This window comes from Artemia franciscana, chromosome 1 (assembly GCF_032884065.1).
Source record: "Artemia franciscana chromosome 1, ASM3288406v1, whole genome shotgun sequence".
NCBI lineage: Eukaryota > Metazoa > Arthropoda > Branchiopoda > Anostraca > Artemiidae > Artemia > Artemia franciscana.
Genome location: NC_088863.1, coordinates 15772289 through 15790916, shown reverse-complemented (window position 1 = coordinate 15790916; position 18628 = coordinate 15772289). Strand labels below are relative to the sequence as shown.

Sequence of the window (18628 nt, the reverse complement as noted above, 5' to 3'; positions counted from 1 at the left end):
TATAAATTTCAGTAACAAGTTGTGTGTAGCCAAAACGTGAGACGTGTTGCGACAACTGGCATTTGTATCGGCAAGAAGTTGTGTTGCCGGGCAGCTCTGACTTTTATTGTTACACATGATTTGCAATTTCACATTCCTTATGTGGTATTTTGCTTAATAAACACATTTAAGAAATATCATAAAAAACTAAAAAAATGCAAAAAATTTAAAGATTAAAAAATATATTTTAGTTTCGGTGAGGTTTTTAAAAGACTTGTCTTGAAAAGCTGTCTATTAGATCGTCAAGATAATTTTTGTTTGCATGAAATTTTTCTAATTTGCCAAATACCTCCTCTGTCCATCTTTTGAAGATACAAGTGAATATAAAAAGGAAAGAACAGTATGATTCTTGATTCTGACTTTAATTTAGTGAAAGGCGAATAGAATATTCAGAAAGAACAAGCTTATAAATTTCAGAAACAAGTTGTACATAGCCAAAACGTGAGACTTGTTGCGACAACTGGCATTTATATCGGAAAAGTAGTTTTGTTGCCGTGCAGCTCTGACTTTTATTGCTACACATAATATGCGATTTCACATTCTTTCTGTGGTATTTTGCTTAATACCCCATTACAAATACAGAAGAGAGAATAATGAGGACTTTTTTTCCCCAAGACAGTGAACGAACAAAACCTATTTGAATATTTCGGCCCTATATCTAAGGGCCGTCTTCAGTAAAGAAAATAATAAACAATAACACACTTACAATAAAAGTTCTCGGTTAAAAATCAATTTTTTAAAATAGCCTAGGCATCATTACTTCTTAACGAAAAGTTCAGCCAAGACCGTGTGATAAAAGCTAACACATGTACACTATGTACACAAATGTACATGTAACTATATACACACAATTAATTATAGAAAATAATCTAATTCAAAATAAAACAAAAATAGGAACGAATAAAAAAAGCCCAATCCCAAAAGAACTACAAGATTAGCTACAGAGAAGGCAAATATCGCAATAAGAAATTATTCCAATTTTAATAAATACAGTTGGTGAAATGAATGAACCTTTTTAGCTTGTAAAATTTTAGCTTTTCATATATTGAAAATATATTAATATTAAAACATAATATATTAATATTATATATTAAATATATTAATATAAGAATTTAAATATAAATATTTTAATATAAATATTTAATTTATTAATTTATTTATTTAATTTATTGAATTTAAATATTTTAATATAATATAAAAAATATATTAATATTAAAATATAAGAATAATATATTGAAAAACCTGAAAGGAAGCAAAATATCTACTTGATTCTGAAGCTAACTTGAAAAATCCTGTGGCTATTTGAAAATGTTCATAATAAACAAATCTGATTGAATGTTTTAGCCTATTTTAATGAACATTTAATTCTCAGTTCATCATCTGAAAATAAAACTAATTCATTTAAAAACTGAGATATCAATCAGTTGATTATGGATCAAAGGTGTTGCTGAAGGAGTTTTATAAGGATAGAAATTTATTTTATTTCTGACTGAACTGGGAACCGGATATCCGATACATACAGTAACTAAAAACAAATACATTAAAAAAAGAAAGAAACATATCAGGGGACGCAAAAAGAAACGCTAAGAAACAATAAGAGCCAAGAGCTCATATGGCACATGAGAGCGAATCCGACCTGGTTATGTCAATTATGTATCTAGGGCTTGTGCTTATTCTTCCCGCTAAGTTTCGTCCCGATCTCTCCACTCTAAGTGTTTTCCAACATTTCCGGTTCCCTACCATCCGACCCCCCCAATCCCACTGGATCCGGTTAGGATTTAAAATAAGATTTCTGACACAAGGTCCTTCTAAATAAAAACTTTAATGAAGATCCCATCTACTACTGCTACTACTACTAATAACTTACTGCAGCACCAAGCCGGCTGAGGCCAACACAGCTACGCACGCTTCTCCTCCAACATAATATATTCAAGGCCTCCCTCTTTACACCCTTCCAGGAAGTTATCATTTCCTTTAAATCTTTATTTATGACATCCCCCCAACCCAGACAAGGACGACCTGCTTTCCGTGTAGCCCCAGACGGTTGGCCAAAAAGGACAATCTTCGGCAATCTGTCATCCTTCATCCGCACAATGTGGCCTAGCCATCTTAACCTTTCTTTCATTATAGCCCTAGAATGCGGGATTGAACCACAGTTTTTCTACAACCTACTGTTTGAAATACGGTCAGTCAGCCGGGTACCCAGAATGATCCTTAGGCAATTTCTCTGGAAAACATCTATTAAATTTTCATCTGCTTTTCGGAGCGCACATGCTTCGGAGCCATATTTGACCACTGTCATTGCTGTAGCTTCCAATATTCTAATCTTGGTTTGCAGACTTATCTTTCTATTCTTCCAAACTTTTTTAACCGTGAAAAAACACCCTGAGCCTTAGCTATTCTACTTTTAACATCTGCACTGCTCCCACCGTCTTTACTTTTAATACTACCAAGGTAAGTGAAGCTGCCAACCTGATCAATCTTTTCGTTACCCAACGTCATCTTTTCATCTTCACTTATTCCTAGCCTTAGTGACTCAGTCTTCTTCACATTAATTTTCAAGCCTATTTTAGCACCCTGAACTCGCAAAACCTCTAAAAATTAATTCATTTTGCTCACACTTCCATCTAATATGCTTAAATCATCAGCATAATCTAAGTCTAGGAGCGTTTTTCCTCCCCATTTGATTCCATGGTCTCCAAGTGCCTTTCCTGTGCTCCTTACGACGAAGTCCATCAAAATGATCCATATAAAGGGGTATAGAACACAGCCCTGCTTAACTCCTGATTTAATGCAAAACCAGTTGCTCTCGTTTCCTACCTTAACCGCAGCAGTATTATTCTTGTGCATAGCACAAATCACTTTAATGTATTTTTCTGGTGTACCATATTAGGATAAGACCTTTGCTCTTCTATCAACAGAATCGAAAGCTTGCCCATAATTGATAAAACTGAGGACCAAAGGTGTTTGACAACGAAGGGAGTTCTTAATTATTAACCCAAGAGTGAAAACTAAGTCTACCTACAGAGACCAGGCTAATGCTTCGATAATTACGACACTCACTCTTGTCACCTTTCTTATACAGTGGTTTAATTAAGGTTTTCTTAAAATCATTAGGTACTTCCCCCTTTTCAAAAATAATATTCATAATCTTCAGTAGCTTATTCCTAACCACAGAGCCACCATATTTAAGAAACTCATTTATCACACTATCAACACCTGGATCCTTGTTATTTTTTTTAATCCTTTTAGTACTGTCGCTAATTCTTCCTCACTAAACAAATCTTCCTTCCCATCCAAGTTATCACAAACTTTTTCATTTTCATTTATATCTTTTCCTGCAACTGTATTTCGGTTTAGCACATTCTCAAAATGTTCCACCCATCTTTCTTTAACTTTTTCCTTATCACTAATTGTGGCCCCATTTCTATCTTTAACTGGGACTAATCCGGATTGACTACTCCTTTTCAATTTATTAACATGCCAGTATAATATTTTTACTATTATGCCGTCTAGCTGCGTCTTCCAGATCCTCAGCAATTTTGTCCATGCCCTCCACTTCACATCTTCTTAGTTCATATTTTAATGCTTTCTCCACTTTCTTTAATATTCCTTTCTTTTTCATACGATCTATTACTCAGATAGTTCTTGTACAAACCCCTTTTACTCTCTATTAAAACTTAAAGCCTTTTCACTAATATTCCTAGTTGCAGTCCTAGCACTCTTCCCTAAGACACCATTAGCAACTACACAAATTGTTTGTCTAAAATTATTCCATCCATCTTCCACATTGTCAAATTTTAAACTCTCAAGTTTAGTACTCAACTGTTCCTGGAAGGTTTTTCTCAAATTTTCATCCTGGAGTCTGCCAACATCTTAACTTTCCGCTACGTAGTTACCCTTCCGAAATTTCAGCTTTAAATTAACTTAGATACTTCTAGATGGTGATCTTTACTTTTAACATCAATAACAGCACCCCTGTTCACTCTGGTATCTTTTGTTGATTCTGCTAGTCTTTGGTTTACAATAACATAATCAATAAGGTTTGCTGTCTTACCATCACGTGAATACCATGTCAACTTATGGGCCATTTTGTGACCAAACACCATATTGGTTATAACTAGGTTGTTATACCTCCAAAATTGCAAAAGCCTAGAGCCACTACTGTTTTCTTTTCCTACACCAAAGATTTCCAAAATTTCAGGTTACCCCCTCCAACTCCCCCTAGTGTCACCAATTAAGATAAGAGCCCTGATACACGGTATCCTTTTAAATATCAAATTTCTTTAAGATCCGATAACTTGTTAGTAAGTTGAAAATACCTCATTTTTTCTAATTTTACCGAATTAACCGTCCCCCCAATCCCCTCCAAATCGTTGAATCGGAGAAACAACTATTTCTAATTTAATCTGATCTGGTTCCTGCTACGCCTGCCCAAACTAGCAAAACCGGGACCGACCGATAGACAGACAGAAATTGGGATCGTTATATGTCACTTGGTAAATACCAATTGCCATAAAAACTATGAACATATCACTCTTCATGGACAGTTGACATTTCACTACGCACAATTGGCAAATTAATTACAAGAAGCAGGCCATTGTTATTCCTTTACGATTATTTTATTACCTGAGAAAATCAATTGCTAATTGCGATTTGATCACAATTTAAACGGAAAAACCTAAAGTTGCTTGCCATTATGTGAATACTCGATACACCGAGCATATCCGTGCATCTATCGTGATCTGTCTGTTTTGGAGCTTTTTTTGTATTCTTTGCTGTCTGGCTTTTACTCTGAATACTTTATCCTAGACTCTCGAACTTATTTTTTTTTGTGGTAATGTTTTTTGTACGTTAAAAAAAAAAATACAAGGAAAAGAAATTGTGGGTATAAAGGATAGGTTTAATTCGCTAAAGATATGACGTTATTTGCACCTGGCTAATTCCTTTGCCTAATATTCAAAAACAAGGGATGTATCTGATGTTTCTATCTTTAAAGTTAGTTCTATCTAAAATTTACTCGATTTTGAGCCTCTGTTTTTATGAAATTCTAATTTTAGTCATATCAAATTTGGATCTTTTAATTTCAGTAAAGCTTTGGCTAGAATTTGACTTGAAAAATTGACTATGGGGAGGGGGGAGAGTCCTCGAATCTTAACATCAGCACATGTACCCGAAGGGTTTTGGATTTCATTAAAACGTGATGGGAAATAAGAGCTAGTATCCTAGTTATACAAACTGGAAGCGCAGATCCAATCTGATTTCACTGAGGTGATCCTGAAATCCTTATCCTCTTAACAACTACCAGAAAAGATTGGTTAATCTGAACCAAACATATGTTTGGGGGGATTTTTGTATCCTAGCCAAATTTTATTGGAGGCAAGGGAAAAGGCTCTGCTTAGGCCATTTGGAGGGGGGGTTCCACACTCGACCCGACCTATGTGAATGTCAGATTTATAGAGATCCGACCTCAGTGAGGGGGGGGGGGCTGGGTCACCGAATTCGTATTGTGACTATATTATCGAAATGGTTGATTGAGTCAAATCAAACCTGATGGAACGAAGAACTACTTTCTTACCTGCGTCATTTCGGGGTCATGTCCTGTCTTACCTTAAATGGGTGAGGAGGGGGTGGCGCTATTTTGTAATAGTCTGTTTACCAAAACAGGTTCTTAAAGAGTTAAATTAAATAAAGAAACAATTTTTTTTTTACCGAAAGTAAGGAGCGACATTAAAACTTAAAACGAACAGAAATTATTCCGTATAAGAAAGGGGTTACCCCCTCCTCAACGCATCACTTTTTACGCTAAAGTTTTTTCATGTTTTAAAAAGTAAAGTTGGGATAAAGTCAAACTTCAGCGTAGTGAGTGAGATGTTGAGGAGGGGACAGGTCCTTTCATATACAAAATAATTTCTTTTCGTTTTAATTTTTAATGTCGCTCCTTACTTTCAGTTAAGAAAACTTTCTTTTTTTTAAATTTAATTTCTGGAGGTTTTTTCAACTAATACGTTAGAATTTGGCTCAACGTACTTGAAAAATTAAAACGAAATTTGTATTTCAATATTAGCAGATTTATTCCTTATATCAAGGGTTGGCCCCTCCTCAATACCTTACTCTTCACGCTAAAGCTGTTAATACCTTTAGAAGAGCTTCTTATTCTAATTGAACAGCCCCCATTTTCAGTAGCCGCTCCTAAAAATTCGGACAAACGGTCAAAGTTTAGCATAAAGAGCAAGGTATTGAGGATTGTGGGGTAATAATTTTTATCGTTTTTAAGATAATGCCGGTAAATATGGCTCACCCTCCATGAAGTAAACCCCACCCCCCTCACGGAAAATTTCTTCTCGGAAATTTCATCCAACGTAAAGTGCACACCCCCCCGTCAAATTCTCTCTAGACAACGCCATCTTCGCTGAGAATTCCCCTCCCCATAAAATTGCTTGCGGACGATTCGGCCTAAAAAATTCTCCTAAGCATTCTTTCATTTGAATAAGACTTGAATCTCTATTCGGTTTCTTGATGACTCCAGGAATACTATCTTCCGTGTAAATTATTTCTCGGAAGTCAAAACACAAAATAGCCCCTGGATAATTCTCCCAGAACATCTCCATATGTAAAATTTGACACTGAGAATGTAAGACAATTAAAAAGAATTTCGTATAGTAATTATGGCAAATTCCCCCTCGTGTAACATTTCTTCAGGAAGTGTGCTATTCAAATCGAAAATGACTATCTTAAAATTTCAATCAGATAGCTTTGGAGGAAAATGGGTGTGGGAAAGGGCCAGTTGCTCTACAATCTTTTTGGTCACTTAAAACGGCACTAGAACTTTTAACTTCCATTCAAATAACCCTCTCCCGATCTTTCAGGACCATTATTTCAATACGGTCACCCCTGGAAAAAATAAAATAAACATGCATCCGTGATGCGTCTTCTGGCAAAATAGAAAAATTCTAAATTTTTGTAAATAGGAGCTTGAAACTTCTACATAAGGGTTTTCTGGTACGCTGAATATGATGGTGTGATGTTCATTAAGATTCCTTGAATTTTAGGGGGCATTTTTCCCCTATTTCCAAAATGAGGTAAATTTTCTCAGGCTCGTAACTTTTGATGGGCAGCACTAAATTTGATGAATCTTGTGTATTTGGAATCAGGACAATAATCTATTTTTTATGTAAATACTGATATCAAAATTCCGTTTTTAGAATTTCAGTTACTATTGAGCCGAGTTGCTCCTTACTTACTTCGTTACTACGAACTATATGACAAAACTTGGTGAAGAATAAGAATTAAATTTGCTTTTTGTTTCTTTTGTGTGTGTGCGTTTGGAACCGGCCTTACTTCTGTAGGACAAAGGAAATCCAAGATTATTGCCATCGAAACATCGTATCAGAAGTGGCTGTTGAATCACAATTAGACGTGATGGGTAATAAAAACTCGTGTTCTACTTGGGCCATTTGAGGGTTCGGATCGATACTACCTCAATGGGAAATTGGAATGGGGGTGGGCGCTATTTCTCCGTTATTTTCTCATCACTAAACATGTTAAGAGTTGAACGAAATTTAGCAGGAAATGAACACTATTTTGTCTTCTTTTACTACCTCAGAGTAGTCTTGAAAAGCCTACTTAAAAAGACTTTGTTAAGTTTTAAAAAGACTTAACGAAATTTAGCAGGAAATGAACACTATTTTAGTTTTTGCATCCGAACTTCAAGAGCTAGTCTTCTTTTACTACCTCAGAGTAGTCTTAAAATGACTACTTAAAAAGACTTTGTTAAGTTTTAAAAAGACTTAACGAAATTTAGCAGGAAATGAACACTATTTTAGTTTTTGCATCCGAACTTTAAGAGCTAGTCTTCTTTTACTACCTCAGAGTAGTCTTAAAAAGACAAAAAGAAATTTTTTTTCTACCCCTAAAAATACAAATTATCTTTTTTTGTGATTTAACATATCCTCGAATTTTCCTAATTAGTGTATAATGGGTCTCTTCGCAACAGAAAAAGCTAGTGATACAAAAGAAAATTATAATTCAAAGAGGCTTTGAACTAGTTTGAATCAAGCTAACTTCTATGGTTGCTATGGAAGGTAAAAATGGACATAAAAAGGTAATCATAAAGGTTTTCTAGTTCTACCTTGGATACAATAGGACAGGGGCTAATAAGATTTTCTGAAAGAATGTTAAGCTAATGAAGGTGAATAGTATAGTTCGAAATATTTCTTTCTATTGTGCGTAAATCGGCAAAATTATTATTATTATTATTTTTTTTACACATTTAATTAAAGTGCCATAGCAGATCTTCACAAACTTTATGACAAAGTATAGCTGTTTACCAGACTTAATATCTTTCACAATGAAAAGATGACGAAACAACGAGTAAAACTGTTTAAGCTAAAAAAAAGAAAAGAAGAAAAAAAGGGGGACTTCAAAATTTGTATTCAACATTTAATATTTTTTTTTAATTATGTCTTTAATCTTCATGCTTCATGTGATTACTCATTTAATTTTTTGTTTTGGGTTTCGTTTATTCATTCATAGTAACTTTTGTTCGTTTTAGATTTGAACTCTTATATGGCTTCAATTCTGCATGTCTTTGGTTTTAATATGGCCCTTTACTTTTCCTTGAAAAATTTCTTTTTTGGTAAACTTTGCTTTAGTTTATTTCTGTTTAATTTAGTTTTCTTTCCGTTTTTCTGATTGACAATCAAAATGTTAAATTGTAATGTGAATTTTGAACAAAATCTGAATATTAAGTCAAAATGTTTGATTTTAAAGTAATATTTTGCTTTGAAATTTTGGGTGGATGGGTAGATTGATTGTTGTTCATAAGAATTCAAAAACTGCCTAATTTTTAGAGTTTTATATGGTTGAACAGTTCCTGACCTCTATCCGTTAGGCCCCTGAAATTGCATATATTTTTGATCCACTATTTTATGTAAAGTCCGCAATATTTGGTTTCATTGTTTATATGTTTAAATAAACGCATGTCAAGGTCATTTATAAAAAAGTCTGACGTCTCGAATCAGCACAATAATATTTTCTCCTTATTTTTTGCCCTAATTAAGGCTCCTTTGACCTTGAAATTTTAGTTGGGGTTTCTACATGGTCTGCAACTCCGATGCAGATCAATATGAAAAAAAATTGCTAAGAATAGCTTCTACCACGTTTTTCTTCTAATTTTTTTTTGCTCTCACAAAGGTCCCCTTGGCCCAACTTATTTACCCCGAAAGCTTCAAGCCACTAAGGAAAATAATGTTTGGTCCATTTTGGAATTACGTGCACCAATGTAATCTTATTTTATTGAGCAAAAATTAGTTTCAATTTTTTTTTGACGTAGTGGTTTGCCTGGCCCAGAAACTTATGAATGTAGTTCTTAAGCCGATTGAAAACACAAAATTTAAGGCCCTGTTTTGTGTATTTCGAGTCTTTTTAGTCTTTATTCTTTTGGTGAACAAATATATTTTAAGTGTCTTATGTGGGTGGGTATCTTCTTGACCCAAAATCATATAAGTTTCAAGGTTTTAAGAAAAAAAATATTTGCTCATTTTTATTGAATCAATATTTAGGAGACAAAAAATGTTTCGGAACACTTATTCCTTTCCCTAAATTTAATATTTCTATTCCCCTCGCCCTCTCTAAACACTCCCTTTGGGTTTCAATTCGATCCTCCAGGCATTCTCGAGATATTGTTGATGCGCTATTTTGATATCCTGGGTGCATTTACGGTCTTTCTATTCCCTTCGCCTCTGCACCATGAATAAATTTAAGTTTCACTTAAAACTTTTAGATGGATCAGAAACAAACATTTGTTGGCTCACTCATCCCTCACTCTGAACACAAATTTGAAGTACCCTAACCCCTCTCCCCAACTCTCCAAATGTTTCAGCTCAACCCCTCATGTCGTTTTTAAGGTGTTGAAGATATCCCGTTTTGATAACCTGGACAAACAGTTTCTTTCGGATAACATCCGCCCCTTCTCCAATTCAAAATTCGAAATTGACTTTAGCTCCCCCCTACCACCTGCTTCAGGTTTAAACTATATCCTCAAAATTATTCCTAAGAAATTATGAGTACCTTATTTTGATAATCTTGGTTCATATTGCGGTTTTTGAAGTACCTCGCTACTTAACCTTCAATAGATTCCCATAGCGTCTAGTAGTAAGGAAACGTTTGGATGGTCGGAAGAAAAACTTCGCCCTGCCCCACTCCATCCCAATAAATTTCAGTCCCCTTTTCCTTCTCCAACACTACCCGAATGATTCAACTGTCATTCCCTGAGCATCATTAAAAAGATGCAATTTACGAAAAAAAATATGTTCGCATGTTACTGATGTTTAAGTTTGAAAACTATTAAAAATTTTTTTTTATAAAGCTTTTCTCCTGTTGGTATAAATTTTAAATGTTCTTGGCAATATTTTTAATGAATCTTTTCTCTGGTTTGGAAATTTATTGAATCTGCAAAAAAAAGGATTGAAAAAAAGTGAGGAAAAAAAGACACAATGCTACTTTTTTTTTATAATACACCGATCATCGGGTTGAAACAATATCGAAGATTAATTTTTATTTTATATATTTGAGTTTGAAAACAGTAAAAGTGGAAAAACTAATTCTGGTGCCGAATGAGTTAGAACCTTATAGAGGATAACCTCGTAGGATTGTCCTTAGTTGCAGTTTTAGTTTCATTTAAAATTCCCATATATCCTTCTGAACTTGAGGAAGTAATTCCAAACTAGGAGGAAATAATGTTTCCTTCTTGTCGGAACTTTAGTCAGGTCCCTTGGTGACTTTTAATTTGAAAATTTCTTCGTTAGCATTCTCCAAATTTCCCTAATTAAATATGTTTGAGGGAAAGGAGGTATAAGCAGAAGGGAAAGTCCATTTCACAAGGGCTTTAAAAGTATTTGAACTGAACTTATTTCTTTGATCGCCTTTGAATGTGAAATGAATACAAGGAGGGAATTACAAAAGATCTCTTGTCTCCACCCGACGATGGAAAAATATTTAATAAAATTTTCAAGTAGAACGCTTAGCTGATGAACTTTGATATGGAAATCTGATCCAGCTGGAAAGCCTATATTGTTCGTGAGAATTATAGTGAAATTTGGAAATAATAAAATTCTATGAAACTTGGCGAATACATTCAGATGTTATAGAATTAGGTACAATTGTGGATGCTCCTATGTGTTAAGTAAAATTTGTTTTATCTAGTGTCCTAACGTCAGGACTTGTTGCCCGTTGAAACTAGAACAGAGAAGTATTGACACATGTTATGACCATTTCGAATAAATAAAGAAAAGAAAAAGAAAAGAAAGAGCAAATAGGAAAGATTAATTAAGGGAGCCTAGTGTTGGGTCAAAAAATGGGCTTTCTCCAAAAAAAGCTCAGAAAAATAGCAAAATGTATGACCTTTTACTCTGTTTTGCTAAGAAATGCGAAGCCAGTGTGTTTTTTTTTATTGAAATGTTGCGGTTCATGATCTAAAAATAAAACTGTTAGTACTTGTGTCTTGTAGCCACCACAGTCAAGTTCTGTCGAGAAGTGAAGTTTGGTTAATGCTAATGAAATAAAACAAAATATGATGAAAATGTAATACTTTATCATCAAAATTATGAAAACTGCAAAGAATTATGGAAGGGGGGCTTTCCAGACCGCACTATATTAAATACTTACCTAAAGTAACCTAACCTAAATACCAACTAAATATTTAATTAAACTATAGCTACAATGTAGTTTCCCACTGAGCCGAAGCTAATATTGTCTGGTATAAAGACCATGTAAACCCGTTTTTGTATCTTGTTCGCGATACAAGATTTTGATTGTGGTGGCTATAAGACAAAAGTACCAAATTATGTAACTGTCAACTTAAGTTGCTGAACAGTAAGAGCAAGGCTTTCAATATCCGAATCAGCATAACTCCCTTTTACCCATTTTTTGTCTATACTGCAGTGGGTTCATTTGTATGCTCGCATATATTTTTTCAAATTTTGGATTTGTTGTCAATCGGCTAATTTTCGTCCCCATTTTGGTATATGCCTTATTGTTTTGATTGAACACTTCTGGTTATGATAACGTTCCTAAGAAACGAGATGTATGATTTTTATTTTCTTTCATTAATGTCTGTGAATTGAACAGGTGCAATAGAATGGTAAAGAGTCCTACTTCGTAGAAACAGAGGAAGAAAACCAAAAGAAAACTAAATTAACGGAACTAAAGTATGAAGGTGAAGAACTGCCTGTGTTGGCTGACTGTGGGAACAGTTTTTATGAGAAATCTTTCTTTATATCATTGGTAAGGTCGGTAACTCCACAGGCAATTATAATGTGAACACAATGGAATAATTTGTACAACAAATAGCTGGAATATCTCAAAAGATACAATTATTAGGCATGAACATAGGATTTTTTTTTTGTGGGGGGGGATAATACAAAAAATGGGAGGACTCAATAAAAAAACTTTTTTTACAATTTGAATAAGAAGTGCCCAGAAAATCAAGAAAATTTAGGACTTGGGGAAAGGGTCTAAGTACGTCCTGACAATAATCCAACCTGGAGCTGCAGTATGTTCTCGATAATCAACAGAGTAAAGTTTTTTTTTTCCTTTTTTATGCATGAACTCAAGCGAGGTTATTTGCTATAGACATTTCATGAGGTTGTTTTCATTAAAATTTGAAGATTTTATATTTTGCGAAGTCTAACTTGTTTTGTCTCACGGCTGTGAGATTCAATATGTATTTTCAGAATTGTTTCGTGGTGGTGGGAGGGGTAAGATGACTTAAATTTGTTTTTTTGGAATGGTGGGGACAATAACAAAGTTATACAGGCGTTACAGTGGGATATGCGCTACGGCTTTTCTTCTCTTTTATGCCTGTCGTAATACAAGATCTTTGGTAAGTAATACTACAAAACAATAGTCTAATGCTTACCGTCTAGTGTAAAAAGCAGTCTCGTGACACATATAGACGAGGTACATAAAGCTAAAACATCACTTATAGTCATTTTAATGGATAACGTACTCATGATGGTTCTTATTTTAAATGATAATGCTAGGGCCTCGCTAAACTAATAACTGTTGATAAAAAGTCAAGATTTATGGTTTTCCCTTGATTTTAGAGTTACATTTGATTCATAGAACTACGTAAAATTTAAACGGTCAAGTGTGGTATGAAAAGCCTATATTAGGGGTAATTTATTACCAACTATGCTAGTTGCCAACACATATTGTCAATTAATACTATGTATTTGTTATTTAATCAGAGTCATAATACATAAAAAAGCTTAAAGGTCGTTGCGACAAGTCGAAGCGAGCCACAATTTGCATTTAAAGGACAAGAGACTTTGCACTGGACTTGTTAGTCTCAGATTTATCCATTCTTCGATCCAGAATTATTATGTCACTTTGGCATTTTCTTAGAGAAGGTTCTAAAACTGCCTAGATAGAAACGAAAATTGTCCTCCAATGATTTTCAACAAATTTTCTGACTTTTATTTCGATAGATAGATAGAATTAAACTTTAACTATGGAGTGACAGTTAAATTTTCACCTTTCATTGATGTATTAAAACCGCTAGAGAGCGGAAAGTTAAACCTGCACTGGGCACATATATTTTAAGTTTTCACTCTGACTGGTCAAAGTTTATGCTTCAAAGTTGAAGATTGGCCAGCGCAATAAGTTATTTACGGGGTGCATTATTGGCGCTGTAGTCGTGCTTAATTTTGATTTTATTTACAAGTTTTAACTACGATGCGACTCGACACAATAAGAAGTAGTTTTAGAGGGGTGGGGGTCCAGAGGGGGCACTTGTCTCGGCTGAAGAGTTTTTTTGGCACAAAATTTCAAATGAATAATTTAATGGATATTATCATTTTTTCTAAAATTTCGAATTTTATTTTGAATAAAGTAAAGTATAGGACGTAGTTGGCATATGTATGAGAAAATTGAATCCAAAACTTCTCATGTCTTCATCACCATTCCTTGAAAATAAAAGTAAGTAGACCGAATTTTGTTATTTTTCATGATTTTTTTTTACTTTGTATTCAAATTTTGTTAAAATCTGGCCCGAAAATTATCGGGAGACAGGTGGGAGGGGGGGTAATCAAGATTTTGCCCCGGGCATAAGAGAGGCCAGAACCGCCACGTGACATAATTCGTGAACATGAAACTTTTTGCTCTTATAAGATAGCATGTTTTGATCATAGTTTGCTCAAAATAATTTCTAAGTGATGTCGTTGGGTATTGTAGTTAATTTGGACTTAATGCAAAAGAAATCCGACGACCAAAAATTGTCAGAGGCATGATTTTATGCCCGGGAAAATTTTTAGAGTAATGCTGTAGACATAACAAATTATTTTAGACAACAAACAACGCTGGTATATGCGTTCACCAAATTTATTTTTCTTTTCTAGTCCAAATAGTCTTGTTAGTCGTTTGGTCTGCTTGTTCTTGCATTATCCATCAATAGCTTTATTCTATCTTTTTATTTCGTAACGTTCGTCCATTATATTTTCATTAAGGATGTTAATAGCACCTAAAATTGTATCATCTTACAATGGAAAAGTTATTTCCAGATATACTCTCTTGCTTCATTAGCTTTACATTCTGTTAGAAAATTTTATTAGCCCTTGCCCCATTGCATCCTAGTCAGAATTAGGACATTCTCTGTGATTTTCTTTTATATCCCTTCTACGTTAAATAGCAAGCGTATAGGTTAGCTCGATTTAAACTGACTCGGAGCATTTGTGAATTATAATTCCCCATCGTACCACTAGCTTTCTTCCCTTCACAGTGGCACTTCATAATAATTAGAAAAATTCGACTAAAACATAAATCACGCAAATGAGGTAATTTGAATGTAGTAAAACGAAACCTCAGCTGCGAAGGCACCATGAATTTTGCTGCCATGGCTTCCGATTCGCTTATGTTGAACAGTAGATGATATTTCGTGTAAGGGGTTGAAATCTGTGAATTTCGTTTATCCATTTTGCGCGTAGGAGCAGAAGGCTACTTTTTGAAGGAAAGACGATAAATTTTGAATTTATCTTGACGACAAGCCACTGTTTTTGAATAATCTGCCAGAATATTCAGTGTTCTTCTATTGTATATTATTTTAATAGTTCCCATTCAGTTCTAATTGAATCGCTACATAGGTTTTCCTGTAATGGCTCTTTCCCACTACGCCATAAAACTTTTCAATGCAGCCTAACTTAAGACTTTATGCTACGTTATGTAACTTGACGGAGCAAAGTTTGTCCCTAACGTAGGCTGTGTTAAGTCAATTCTAGTTCTACTTTGAATTTCACGTTATGTAAAATTATTTTGCAACTTGGAAAAGTCGATGTAGCAGCAAAATGGGTTTTCTGGGTGAGCAAATGATAAACTTTTAAAATAAATTATATTTTTTCTAGAAAGCCTTTCACGCTTGATCACAGCTCGTGTCTCCAGCTCTGTTCCTCATTTTTAATTTTTGGATAGTTCGTTTATGACGATTGGGATGATTTCAGACAATGATTAGAGTGGCTTATGGATTTTTACGTTTGTCTAGAGAGAACGGACCTGTTTAAGTGTGAAAAGTTACACGTAATATAACTTACCTACTTAGCATAGGAAATTATGTACGATGTGTGAAAGCCCTTATGATTTTCCTGTTTTCTATTTGTTTGTTTAAAGATACTTGCTCTGTTTTTCTAACTAGAAATATTACTAAGAATTCACTTCGCAATAGCCCTAACTTTGCTTTACTAGAATGACGCAAGAGCACTCTTTTGCAACAGTTTGGTTTATCGCATTTCCACTAGTTAGATGCTTTGAACAGTTTCAACCAAGCCCTTACACAGCCGTGTTGTTATTTCTTGTAATTGAATTTCTTACACTTTAAACGAATTCCCTTGGCAGTTCTTCCAGAGTGATGGTGCTAATGAAAAATGTCAATAGTTGTCACGAGGGACGTACAATCAACATAGAAACCTTTTTTCTTAGCTCAAGCTCCTATACAAACGAAAATGATCGACGAAGGATCGATAAAAACGGACTTTCGAAATTATTCTCTTTCTTCAGTAAAAGTGTGTTGCAGATTTATTATGTTTATGTCTTCTTCTTCTGTAAATAGTTTGCTGCCATCTCGTCTACAATTTTATGGCCCACCTAAACCCGGCTGTAGGATTTGGCCAATTAAATTACTATGACCTTATAGCTGCACGAGGAGAAATTAAAAAATTATAGTCCAAAATGTGTTTGTGTATAAGTATTTGACCCCTTGTGCATGGGTATATCCAGGATTTTTGTTCGGGGGTAATTATTTTCTTTGGGGGGGTGCTACACAAACAAAACATTAGGAAACGCATCAACAATTTGTTTATATGCATTTTTGTTAGGTTTTGACGAGTCAGCCAAAAATTTCGGGGTGGAGGGTCAAACACAGTACCCCCCCCCCCTGGATATGGCCTTACCCTTGAGTACTCTACCCATAATCATCTTCCACAAATTTTCTTAGTATATTGTTTCTTTGTAACTAAAAATGTTTTATAGATTCATGGTTTTTATCTATTCTCTTTCGTATATATTTTGTTGCAATGACATATTTAGTCACAAAGAGGTACTATTGAATTTGGTCAAGTAAATTGGTATGGCGCCATACCGACACGGGGAACGGTTAGAGAATTTGCATGATTTGCCATTTCAATGACATACAGCAGAATAACGACACAACTATCCAAACAGTGTTGCCAATTTTTTATGTTATCATGATCTATTTTATAGGTACTTGTTTTCTTGAATAAGATGAAGATAGCTTTAAATGAAGACTTCAGTCGCACAAAAGTCGAAGAATTCGTCAAGAAAACTCTCGCATCTGGTCAAGTAGTTCCAGGCTATGGTCATGCTGTATTGAGGAAAACGGACCCAAGATATACCTGCCAGAGAGAATTTGCATTGAAACACTTGCCTGATGACAAAATGTTTAAGGTAAGAAACTGCGATATTTTTTACTATCAAAATTTAGTTCTAAGAGTTGTATTTGCTTGTCCAATGCAAGTCTTTCGTCTATAGCAAGAATTGGAAAATAAGAGCCATGATTTAAGCCATTTTGAGCAGGTATTTGTTTCTAGTTATTTCTAAAAAAAAAGAAAAAATGTTGGAAATATAGAAAAAAAAATATTTTTACTTATCAAATAAAAACGTATTACGTTGGAAATGAAAGTGTTTTTCTTTTTTCAACAAGTATTTTCGGAAAAATAACTTATCTAGGGTTTAAATCATTTGCAGATAATCTGCGGTCAGTGGGCGGATGTGGCCGTCTTGAATCTTTTTGCAACCCACGAGATTCATTGTATTTTTACAAACTATAACGGCAAAAGTGGTTATAACGTGCGCATTAACAATATATATTATTTCTGCGTACGTATATTCAAAAATTTACTCGATTTTATGAGAAAAAATAACTGGTTGAAGCACATTTTTTTTTGTATCAGAATTAGAATTATACACTTAATACTAACGTTACAAAAGAGGAATATTCTATTTTGGGATCTCTGGCACAAAAAGTTGTTAGCCTACAGTCGGTAAGCTTCTACGGTAAGTGAAATTGAACTAGAAATTGGTTCACGCACAAATCGTTTTTTTTTTTGCGCACAAATCATTTTTTTTTAACGAAAATGTCCAAAGACAAAATATGTTCAATCAATGGATGCTAGCCTACAACACCAGTTAAGACAAATAAATATTCAATCGTGCTAGTAAAATAAGTATTTTTTTTTTTTAATGAATTCAATTTTAGATTTATCTAGAAACTCCATCTAAGTCTAAAAACGAAAGTAAGACCAATGGGAGACAAGTACCGCGAGGGAAGGTTGAAATGAACTCTAAAGAGAGAACTCTGAAAATCAGCCGAGTCCGTTGAATTTTGAATTAAAATCAAGTTGCCATCAATCCATGGCTGATTGGAGAAAAAGCCAAGACAGATAGTCTGAGTGGAGAGGCACAGATGGCCTAAGTCTTTTTCAGGAATGAATGAAAATGATGTCATTTCCACTTGTCGAAAATAAGTTCAGAGTATATAGTTTAGTAAAATATAGGTTACGCAAGTAAAATGTCCAAAAACTAGTAAATTAAGCTATACACTATGAAAAAGAGATAGAAAAAGAAGAAAAGAGGATAAGGGAGAATGAATGTTAATTTTTTAGAAGTTTTAATTATTGATTAACATTTAAATTGGAAAAAAGTTCCTCTATATCTTTCGGTGTAAAGTTTAGTAGGATAAAAGGATGTTTTTTTATTTGTTATTTGAAGCAAAACAAGGATTCAAAATCTAAGGAGGGCGAAATGATTAGGGTAGGTGAATTTGTATTTTTTTTTGTATTTATTTTTTTTTGTCACCTGAAACCTGGTCTTCTTTCAAATGTACAACCATGCCTTTATATGCTGTCATTTTTCATATAGTGGAAATTATCGGGGTAATTATTTTCCTTTTGATGTATTATAGCCGCGGGGAGGGGGTAAGCCGAATAATATAACTAACTATATTTAAAATTTTCACTCCAATAGTGAGTTTAAATCTAATAGAGGGAAGGGGAACATATTTTAATAAAAACAACCATATTTG

At 34.2% G+C, this 18628-nt stretch overlaps 1 protein-coding gene across 1 annotated transcript in view; it reads left to right on the top strand.

Moving 5' to 3' along the window:
• Positions 1-18628, top strand: part of LOC136026266 (probable citrate synthase 2, mitochondrial) — an 86663-nt gene that overhangs the window by 30255 nt on the left and 37780 nt on the right. The window contains exon 7 of the mRNA XM_065702657.1: positions 16789-16992. Coding sequence (XP_065558729.1) covers positions 16789-16992 — 204 coding nt within the window. The remainder of the gene's footprint in view (positions 1-16788; positions 16993-18628) is intronic.